This window comes from Mus pahari, chromosome 9 (assembly GCF_900095145.1).
Source record: "Mus pahari chromosome 9, PAHARI_EIJ_v1.1, whole genome shotgun sequence".
In the NCBI taxonomy this organism is placed as follows: domain Eukaryota; kingdom Metazoa; phylum Chordata; class Mammalia; order Rodentia; family Muridae; genus Mus; species Mus pahari.
The window spans coordinates 48,153,127-48,164,547 of NC_034598.1; the positions used below are offsets into that span (position 1 = coordinate 48,153,127).

An 11,421-nucleotide genomic window follows, 5' to 3' on the forward strand; every position below is an offset into this window, starting at 1 on the left:
GAACTCAGAAATCCGCCTGCCTCTGCCTCCCAAGTGCTGGGATTAAAGGCGTGCGCCACCACGCCCGGCTCATCCTTGTTGATGTGCAGAGTTGGCTATAAATGGCTATGAGGGGCTGATTCAAAAGGCTAGGACTTTCTCCAACCTAAGTCACCATCTACCCCTCAGAGGAACTTCCCTAGAGGTCAATACTGTCCTTCCAAGCAGGGTTGACCCTGATCCTCTCACTCTACCTGGGTCTTCCTCCTTGGAGACCCCTGGCTTATATCCCCCAAGACTATCACCTTTGAGACCTATTCTTCTCAGGCCTATTGATGGACCTAATTCTCTTCTGCAGTTTGTGCCCAATACACGCTTCCCTGGGCATGTGTTGGGGGAGGGCGGGGAAGGAAAGGATACTCCCTAAAGGGGAAATGGGAAGGCCAGGGCCAAACCCCAGGGCCCAGGGCGCAGGAGCTTACAAACCTAAATAGCTATTCAAGGTCAAGTCTCCGGCTGGTCCTGTGAGCCGGTCAGCAGGGTCCAAAGTTTTATACACCAGCTGGTCAGGGTCTGAGCTATCAATGTTGGTCACAAAAAGCAACCCTGTGGGGAGCAGGTCGGGGAGAGACACCAGGGAAAGGGACAGCAGGAGAAGAGAGCACGAGGTACAGACAGAGCCAGACAGAAGATGGTGAAAGGGGACAAAGGAGAGGAAGAAAGTGAGAGAAACCAAGAAGCCAGAGACACAGTGACAGAGACAGAAGGATGGGCACATGGAGAGAGGGCAAGAGAAAGGAACAGAGGGTTAGAGTGATCCTGGGCCGGGGAGGGGTCCCTACCAAGGTAGCTGTTGGCAGGGACCGGGATGAGGCGGGGGTCTTGCTCCTTCTCGCCCCCCGCCTCGTAGGGCCCGTCATCCAGGTGTGCCAGGTCCGACGAGCCCTGTGCACAGAGCTCCACCCTGGCCGTGCCTGCAAGGACAGTCCTGTTAGTATTCAAGGTGGGAGCGAGGTGCACCCCCTCGAGCCAGACACTCTGCTGGACAAGCACATGGGCAGCCCCCCTTCAGCCCCACCTCCACCATCTCCCCAGCCCAAGCTTCTAGGGGTCCCCCAAACGTCACACTCACCGAGTGTCAGCTCAGCCAGTGGCAGCGTGCAGAGACGGGAATGGCAGTGTTGAGGTGTGGGCTGCTGTGTTGGGGCATGCAGGCCCTGGCCCAGGCGTGTATGTGGGAGCTCATGCCAACATGTAGATAAACACATGGCCATGCGATGGAGAATAGGTACCCTACCCATTCATTGACGTGCTAGCATAATGGGAGTGGAAGGCACGGCAGGCAATGCCCCAGGTCAACTTGTGGTCATGCTTGGCCCATTGCTTCCAGCAGTGGATGGCATCCCATGAGATGGGATCCCATCTCTGAGGTAAGAGGAGGTTTTGGTCTCCTCTCCACCCTCCCCAGCGAGTGACTCACCCTTCCAGTTATAGGTTCCTGGAGCCCCAAAGACGAGGTAGTGGCTGTCAGGGGAGAAGGTGGCAGCTGTGCCCTGCTGGCAGAACCCAAACTGTTCATGGCCCTGAGGACGCCCCTCACAGAACTTCCACTCCCCACCATCCAGCTCATCACGGATGGCCAGGTCCTGGCTTAGCACAAAGCAGCGGCCAATCACATCCCGAGTCTCCAAAGCCTGGTCCACTCTCTGTCGAGACTCATATCGGTGTGCACACGTCTATGAGAGAGTGGAAGGACGGGTCATTTCCTGTTTACCAGGGATCTAGCTGCTGTTCATATGCAGGCTTATGGCAGACACACCCATGCAAGCGCGCGCGCGCGCGCGCGCACACACACACACACACACACACACACACACACACACACCAGTATCACTGACACACTGAACCCAGCAAGTGTGAAGTCCTTACCTAGTATCCCACCTGTAGTCACTTAAAGGAAGATGGCTTTGTCCTATATCCCACCTGGATACAGCACATAAAACGTGTGCTTCCCTGATCGTGTAACAATTTTGCAACATGCTAAGTTTGGTGTGTAAGTTGGTATGTGTGTGTGTTCATTCAGATATGTGCAGTGTGCATGTGTGCAATATCAGTGTACACACACATATGCTGGGTGCTTGTGGAAATTAGGAGACAACCTTGGGTGTCATTCTTCAAAAGCTGCTCACGGTCTCTCACTGGCACCAGGGCCCTGCCAAATGGGCTAGATTGACTGGCCAGTAATCCCCGGGGAACCTCCTGGCTCTGCCTCCCTAATACAGGGGCTACAAACACAACCTCCATACACTGCTTTTCTACGTGGATTCTAGGAATCCAACCCAGAAGCTCATGCGTGCAAAGCAAGCACCTTGCTGAGTCACATTCCCAGTCTTTGTCCCTAGACCTTTGTAAGACATCACCTCTGAGAAGGACGTGCCCTGATACCTCCTCTCTGAGTACTAACAATTTTCAGAAGCATGGCTCAGACTACCATGCCTGCAGAAGTCCTTTTTTCTACTCTTCCTTTGGACTTGTAGACTAGAGACTAGACCATTTAGTTAGTATTAGTTACATTCAGCCTTCTATTGATAATTGTGTTTCTATGAATGTTAGTTAGAGAGAGGGAGAGAGAGAGAGAGAGAGAGAGAGAGAGAGAGAGAGAGAGAGAGAGAGAGAGAGAGACATCATGACTAAAAGGCATGGTACCACGCAACCTAAATCACAGCCCTCAGGAAGCAGAGGCAGGAGGATATCTGTGAGTCCCAGGCCAGAAAGACTTTCCATAGCTGTTTGGCAGGCCCTGACCTCGACTGTATTCACGAGTTCTCCTCTCTCAGAAACTAGCATAATGCCTGAAAATAAGAAAATGGTCTGCAGTGCTATGACAAATGTGTAGGTGAGTAAATTAAATCATAGATAAATATTTTTAAATGGATAAGGAACGGGACTGTCTCTTACACTTTTGTGTATCACCCAGTGGTTCTAGGAACCATGCCATGTGTCCAGTTAGTATTCTGAAGGTGCTCCTGTGCACATGAACACAATGTACACACATCGTCATAATTTCTGCATTGTCGCAGGGAGTAGTACTCACAACAATCTTGCCCCCGGGCCCCTGGCTCCGGACACTGACTCCCAGCCACTGGTTCTCCTTGCTCTCCTTCTGCACGTTAGCTGAGGCAAAGACCCTGGGAATCAGGGGAGGGAGCAGGAGACCAAGTCCTGCCCTCCCCTCTTCACACACTGCCCCGACTCCACATTCCCAAGGCCACACCTCCCCTGTCGATGTCCACTCTGTAGCAGTCTGTCTCCTCTAGGCTCAGGGGACAAGCAAAGAGGCCTCCGGTGCGGTTTGCCTGCTGTCCAGGAAGAGCCAGGGCCTGGGGAGCGCCCACCAGCAGCCTGTAGGATGGGACAAGGGCAAGACTCAGGCCAGAGTGTTCCAATTACCCTGGAGCTTCCCTGGTCCCAACTCCTCAGGGCCAAGCAGAGTGTTCAGTACTAAAGAGAAAAAAAAATTAAAAGTTTCCCTCAAAGTCTGACAAGGACAGTTAACAGACCTGAGCCTTACAATCTTGTCACACGAGTGCTTACTCTCTACATAAAGAACCAACAGATAGCATGGATACACACATGGGAACACACATGCCAGCCAGAGCAGCCTGCCGGCACGGCCAGCCTGAAAACTGCCCTGCCCGGCACCTGTTCCAGACAAGCTCCCCACCCCCTGCTTGGCCCCAGCCTCAGACTCTGCCCTCCTCCCTAACCCTGGTCCAGTTGAAACCCTGCCAGAATGGCAAGAACGCCTGGAACGAGAGCAGCGGGCACACAGACTGGCACAGTGGCTCGGGGACAGCTTCAGGGGCCAGGCGAGAAGCTAGAAATGAATCTGCTTCCCCTTCGCCATGTGTCTAACGAAGACCCTACCCAGCGGTGGCCCTGTGAACCCCAAACTCAGTCATGCACACCGGCATGGAAGTAGAGAAGGGTTTCTCATAGCCTCTAACCTCACCTGAGTCCCTCCCCACATCCAGAATCCCCTTTCCCATCTGACCATCCTCTCCATCCCCGGCTTTTTCTTCCCCTCTCCCTCCACTCCTACCCAGTCTTCTCCCTCAGCCATTTTCTCAGCTACAACGTTCTTGGCAGAACAATTTTCCATGATTACAGCCAAAGCGTCTTCCCCAGAGGGGGACTGTGCTGGGAATGGAGGCTGGGAGGCTGCCTGGGTCCCTCAGGACTGGACCCCAAAGCCAGGAGTGACTGGGACGGCAAATGAAGTAACTGATATCCAGCCGGCTAGGAGATCCTCTCTTCAGGAAAAGGCTCAAGAATGGCAGGCAGCAGGACGAGCCTCAAGGTCTCTCTCCCACACTCTTCCACGTCCCATCCTGGGGGTGAAGCCCACAACTGTCGGACAGTATTACTGACAGGCATCTGCGGGGCACTGTGCCAGACCGTGTAGGGTGAGGGGAAAGGTTCCCACAACTCTTGCAGCTGTCATCCCGTATCAGAGCCAGTGTCAAGCGGGGGTCAGGGGAGCACGCAGCTGGAGACACGGTTCAGCAGTCAAGACGTGATGCTTTTGCAGAGGACCTGGGTTCTATTCCCAGCTCTCACCCCAGGTGGTTCACAACTGCCTGTCATGTCAGCTCCAGAAGGTTCAACACCTTCTTATGACCTCTGTGCACATAATTTTACATGGGCACCAAGAACACACACAAACACATAAATTTAAAAAATTAAAAATAGGTCTTTTAATAGGAGGGGTGAGGTGTTGTAGAGATAACGTAATAGTCGAGAGCATAAGTGGTCGTGCACATGTTAATTCCAGCACTCTGCAGGGTGAGGCAGGCAGATCGTGAGTTCAAGGTCCGCCTGTTCTACAAAGAAAGTTCCAGAACATCCAGGGCTACACAGAAAAACCCTGTCTCAAAAAAATAAATGATAGGGCTGGAGAGATGACTCAGCGGTTAAGAGCACCAACTGCTCTTCCAGAGGTCCTGAATTCAATTCCCAGCAACCACATGGTGGCTCACAACCATCTGTCATGGGATCTGATGCCCTCTTCTGGTGTATCTGAAGAGAGCAATGGTGTACTTAGATACATAAAATAAATAAATGAATCTTTAAAAAATTAAATTTTTTTAAAAAAAAATAAATGAATGATAGATAGATAGATAGATAGATAGATAGATAGATAGATAGATAGATATAAATAAAGCATTTCTTGTCCTGCAGAGGACTGGGTTTTATTCCCAGCACCCACATGTTGGCTCACGACAATACTTAAGTCCAGTTCCAGGGGATCTGACACCCTCTTCTGGTCTTCAGAGACACCATGCTCATGCATGCAGTACACGAACATACACCAGCAAAATATTCATACATGCAAAGCAAAAAAAATATTTTAAAAATGGAAGAGGAAGAAAGATGACATATATTCATCATTCATTTCACAACCATTTACTAATGCCACACTATACATCAAGCCCTAAGTCAGGCACTGGTAAGACAAGAAAGTGATATTTATTCAGCACCTACGATAGGTCAGGTCCTGGAGGTTGGAGGAACTACCCTTTAGCACTTTCGATTGGGTTCCTAGGGGAGGAGCCACGGGCATTCTCCCACTCGCTCTCACAATCCTGTAAGAACTCTTATCTCCCAGATGAGCATCCTCATTCACATATTTTAAGCAGCCTGCCCCCATTTACAACCACATCTGCCTAATTACTTGGTCAGTCATTGCCTGACCTGTTGCCAGGAGAAAAAGAAGAGGAGGAGGAGGAGGAGAAAATGATGCCCTAGGAAATCTAGGTGATATGCCCTGAGCAAACAAACCTAGCCCTCATAGTCTGCAGTGTGCCAACCTGCAATCGCAGAGAACATCTTTTGTTGGAGGGGGGGTACGGGGGCGGGGGGAGCCGAATCTGTCTTTGTGCTTGTCCCATAGGAAGTGCCAATGTGCTGAGTTCATGCCTCTTGTGGAGTCACAGAGACACCCAGTGCCTCCACTGCTTAGTGGAGCCAAGTGCAGGAAGGAACCAAGATGCTCTCATGGACAGAAGCTAAAGGACCAATCCTACTCCTGGAAGAAAGAACCCAGCCAGGTCCCCCTGGAATCACAGCACCCCAGCCACCCCCCAGCCACACTCTGCTTCATGGCTGCACCCCGGGAGCCCAACCACCCCAGGCTTCAGTGACTGAAGAACAGAACAGTAACCCAAGCTTCAGTGACTGCAGGGGGTGGGGTGGGGTGGGGGTGATGTTGGCTGCTGAGTACAGTGAGTGGTAGCACACGACTACTGTATCCTACCAGAGCTTCAGCCTCGGTCCAGCCCCTCCCTAGTGCAGTCTGAGTGGCCCTCCATGTCCAGAAAGGCTGGTTCAGCCTGGGGTCCCTCCGACCAAACCTCTGGATCCAAGACGCTGTTCTCAGACTCTGTGAATCCCAACAGCAGGGCTCCAGAACAGGGAACACGTTCACAGCACTCACTACAGGCCTTGTGCCATCGAGCAGTCCCATGGGATGGTGATATTGTTTGCTTCCACTTTGCAGTTGATAGGAATAAGTGAGGTGGCAAATACAGGCAAAGTAGGAAGGACAGAATCTTATCTAAGTTAAAATGAAATCAGTGAGCCTTCCTGTCAGTGCTCAGGGGCTACATGAGAGAGGGGCCAAACAAGCTGGCAGCTTCCCTGTGCCCCCCCCCCCCCCCCCGTCAGCAGAATGCCCCCTGCTGGAGCGAAATGAGGCCAGACAGTCAGGCCCCTCTGGGAATACCCCTAACTTGGCCCTGGGAGACAGAATCAGGGGCCACCTTTAGAGAAGGGGAAAATGACAAGAGACCATACTATTAAAAATAACCTAGAATTTGCCTGGAAATAACTCAGAGAGTTCGGCATGTCCTAAAAAGGCCTCCGGGCCTGGAACTCTAACAGATGGGGGAAGGAGCAGGGAGGGAGGAAGAGACAGGGAGGAAGCCTGCTACTGGCTAGAGACATCGGTTTTCTATCTTCCCCAAAGGTTCAGAGAGCAGACCCTTCTCCCAGATGACAGGAATAATGGAAGGAGAAAGATTAAGGCTACCCCCACCTCCAGTGAGTGAGGAGAAATAAACTCTCATCTCTGTCTCCTGCCCCCAGACCAAGGGAAAGACAGTCCCCGAGGACAGCATCGATCCAGTAATGGACACTTAAGTGTGTCTTTTGCGTTGGCCATGGGTGAGAACGCCCTTTGGCGGGAGGGGGGGGAGCTTTCTTCCTGGTCTCACCTCCTGTCACATGGTGTAAGAACCAAGGGCTCGGAAACACAACCAGCTGCAAATGTGCCTAGCTACCAGGGGTCCTGAAAAAAGTGTCAGTTATCCCTCAGCCTCTCGGGCTTCCTTGTCTTTCCCTACTGCTGAGATTTCTGGAGTTGGAAGTTTCCTAAGGAGGAACAGAAGCAGCGTGGTATCTTTACTGTATCTTGCCGCCGCCGCCGCCGCCGCCGCTGCTGCTGCTGCTGCTGCTGTTTCTGGCGATGGTGGTGACAGTTGCCACCATTTCTTGCTACTGCTCAGACAGTCTCTATTTTTCTGACAGTCTCTGCCAACTTCTGTGACCATCACTGAAGACTGTCAGGCCTTCTCAGCTCTTCCTCTAGTCTCCCTGCTGCGTTAAGCCACACCACTCCTGGCCTCCCATGCCCTGCAGCCCTCAAGCTATCTCATGGAGATGCTTTGACAGTAGCTATTTCTGTTTTCTCTCCTCTTTGCCTCCCATGGCACCCTCATCCACTCTGCCCTTGCCCACTCGTTCCATCCTACGCAGAGGCAGAATGCTCACCCTCCCTTCCCGGAGCAGTCCACCCCTCTGAGGTAGAAGAGGAGCCAGAGACGCAAGGCTGGAGCAAGAATGCAAACGGAAGGGAGAGGCAGAAGGAAGAGGGTCTCTGGCAAGAATGTTGCTCTGGAACTCATCCCCCAAGGCAAGATTCTGAGTCTGAGGACCTGGACAATACCAGGCAAGGCTTCAAGTGTGGGATGCCTGTGGGCAGAGTATGGTTGAAAACCTGAGAGATGGATAGGTGAGGAGTTAGGATAAAGGTAGCCCAAGGCTTGAGCCTGGGGACTCTGGGCGGGTACGGTGACTCACCAGCTCTGGGGTCGGGGCTGTAATTGTCGATGCAGGGCCACCGAAAAGCCGAATAGGCTGCCGGGTTCTCCCTCCTTGCGTATAGCACCCATCACATCCAGATTGAAGGCGATTGCCGGTGGTAAGAACAGTCCAGCGAGCAAGGAAGTAATAAGGTAGCAGATTCCGGGGGGCCGGAGGAAATCGCACCTCGGAATCCTGGCCATGGGACTAACGCTCCGTGCTCTCCCTGCTAGTGCGAGGAAATCGTCGCGCGTCGGGAGCTCCAGGTCTCCCCGAGGGTGTTTCTGGTTTCCGAAATCTAGCCGATCTTCCCGGGTCTTCCAATCTTTCACCTCAGCACCCCTCTTCAGTCCCTTCTCTCTGCTGCCCCAGGACCAGCTAAGTACAACTACTGCACGCCGTGGGAGCACCGGCGCCGGCTCCGCCTCCCCTCTGGGACACCGCCCCAGGCCCCGCCCCTCCCCGCCCCCTGCCCCAGAGACTCAGGCGCAAGACCCAGGGTCTGGGGATGCCCAGACCCGCCGCTCAGGTCTAGCACCCGCCGCACCCATTGCCTTGCGCCCTGCCGCCCCACCTTTGCACTGTGCTCTTATTCCTTCACCCACCCTTGCCCCCAAAAGTGGAGGTTGAGTATAGTAGAAATGCGGAGAGTATAGTAGAAAGAAGAATCACAGAGAATTGGGATGAGGCCGAGAAGACAGATATGCTGATAAAAACAGAGGAGAGGAAAGTTCCTGGGCCCCTGATCTGGAGTGGTCCTTTACTGACTTCGCCTTCCCTGGAGTCTTACAGCGCACCTCGTAGGCTGTAAGAATCAAACCGCTTCCCAAGCCATACAGCCCACAAGTAAGGCAGTGTTAACAAGTCACAAAGTCAGCATTCAGAGGACCAGAAAGAAGTAAAGGCCCAGACAGAACACTCAGCAGGTGTGGAGACTGGAGCAAATGGAAAGAAGGGGACGAAGAAAAGGAGGAAGGTCAAGTGTTAGTCCAAAGTCTGCAGTGAAGGAAATAGAGAGTAAAATAAGAAATACAAATTAAACTGTGGAGAGGGAAGAGAGAGCTAGAAGGGGGCAAAAATGAAAGACACTGGACCTAAGAGACAAAGATATAGAAAGGGTGTGTCCTGCTATCTGGTCCTTCCAGGGACTAGTCATTTCCAACGCAACAAAAAAAGAATGGCAAACTGGGTGTGGTAGGACACGCTTCTATTCCCAGCAGTCAATAGGCAGAGCCAGGAAGATCTCTGTCATCTCGAAGGCAACTTGGTCTACAGGGAGAGTTCCAGGCCAGTCAGAGCTACAGAGTGCGGCCCTGTCTCCAAACCTAAGAGGGGGACGGGAAGCCAGGCTTGGTGACCCACACCTGCAGTCTCAGAGGTGAACAAGGCTGAAGTCAGCCCAGCCTACAAAGCTACATAGTGAATTGGTCTCTGAATGAATCAACGGAAAATGGCATGCAGAGTTTCGGGCTACTTCCGGGAGGAGTTGGGTGATCTCCAATAGTCAGACCCTGCCTCAAAAAAATAAAATAAATAAAATAAAATAAAATAAAATAAAGAGTTCTCCACAGAGACCCAAGGGCCTACCCAACTTCCCTTCCCTTCCCCCACTCTGGTGTAGAAGCAAAGGGGGGGGGGACTTTTTTTCCATCTCTTTGCTATTTATAACTCTAATCAAGAAATGAAGCCAAGAGAAGAGATGGAGAATAATTTGGCAAAATAGCAACCTTACCGCCTTCCACTTTGATTTCTAGCTTCTCTTTCATTTTTTTTTTTCGAGAATTATTTGTTTTATGTCTGAGCACACTGTAGCTGTCTTCAGACACACCAGAAGAGGGCATCAGATCCCATTACAGATGGTTGTGAGCCACCATGTGGTTCCTGGGAATTGAACTCAGGACCTCTGGAAGAGCAGTCAGTGCTCTTAACCTCTGAGCCATCTCTCCAGCCCCCCTGGCTTCTCTTTCTTACTAGGCATTGGTCTTGCATGCACCCCTCTCTGACTGCTTCGCCTGAAGTTCTATTTTTACACACACACACACACACACACAGACCTTGAGCATGTCACTCTAGAGATCTTTCTCAGACTATTTCTCAGTGTCTCTACGGTCTCTTCCCCCCACATGTCCCATATTCCTGTGATCTCTCTCCTCCCCTTTCTTAAAAGCTGCTTCTCCCGTGTCCCCTTATCCCTTTTCTCTGTTAAGGATTATTCTTTGGCTCTTACTCTGATCATAGGACAATCTTTGCCCCCAGGACAGTTAAACTGCCTACGATAGTCTGGCCATTTTTGTAATGCTCTGCAGGGCTGTAGCATGCCTCTAAACGGGTGCTATAAAAGAGATGCGTATGTAAGACAGGCAACAGGATTCTACCTTCAATGTTCCCCAGTCTTCCCTCTCCGGTGTGTTTGTGTCTCAGAACTCCAGAACGGAGATCATGTGAGAACACAGAAGAGCACAACTGGGATGGATCCCAGGACTTACGACTCCTCCCCAGGCCTCTGACTCAGGTCAAAATGCCTTTAGAGCTCCAGCTGCCTTCCTTTCTCCACCTGCAGCTTGGCTTGCCTCTGTCTGCACTCCACCAGCTTCCCATAAATCCAAGACTGAAATCAAATGCCAAGAATCTGCTTCTGACCTCCTCTGCCCAAATATTTGAGAAGTCACCTCACCCGCCACAGGAGGAAGAAGCAAAAAATAAGAGAGATTGGTCACCCAAAATTAGCCTGGCTATAAATAGTGGGGCAAGGGAGGGAAAGGACACACAAGACTACTAAACCAGCTTAGTAATGAAGACAAATATATTTCCCTAAGGGATGATCCAGAGCAAAATGTTGCGGTGCTGAGCAACACTGTCGCTGAACAGCGATGAAGAAACTAGAGAAACCCTGAGAGTCAGGAAAGGACCACATCAAACATCAGGTCAGGAAACAGCTTCCATTTGAGTTTAGAAATTAGTAAAATTAACAAGCTGTGTTCAAAGCTGCACTCCTTCACTCCAAACCCTCATAGGCAAGATCTTCAGTGTGACTGGACTACACAGCCAAGTCCAAAAGAGCTCAAGGCTGGGGCATAGCTCATGGAAGAATTCCTTCATAACATACACGAAGTCATGGGTTATGATTCCCAACATCACATAAGCAAAAACACTGCATTATAACATTGACATAACACTATCAAAATGACAAAACTATATAGTGGGGGCTGGAGAGATGGCTCAGCAGTTAAGAACACTGACTGCTCTTCCAGAGGTCCTGAGTTCAATTCCCAGCAACCACATGGTGGCTCACAACCATCT

General features: G+C 51.4%; 1 protein-coding gene across 5 annotated transcripts in view; it reads right to left on the reverse strand.

Annotated features, from left to right (window-relative positions):
• The window catches only part of Itga7 (integrin subunit alpha 7), a 28,463-nt gene extending 17,704 nt beyond the window's left edge, over window positions 1-10,759 (reverse strand). The window contains exons 1-6 of one of the 5 annotated variants that reach the window (XM_029542295.1): window positions 8,119-8,529; window positions 3,254-3,381; window positions 3,074-3,153; window positions 1,460-1,715; window positions 822-953; window positions 466-585 (exon numbers count right to left, since the gene is read on the reverse strand). In XM_029542295.1, the coding sequence (XP_029398155.1) occupies window positions 466-585; window positions 822-953; window positions 1,460-1,715; window positions 3,074-3,153; window positions 3,254-3,381; window positions 8,119-8,324 (922 nt within the window). In that variant the 5' untranslated portion in view covers window positions 8,325-8,529. The other 4 variants (XM_021204436.2, XM_021204435.2, XM_029542294.1 and 1 more) reach the window with 4 other exon arrangements.
• Between the last annotated feature and the right edge of the window lie 662 nt (window positions 10,760-11,421).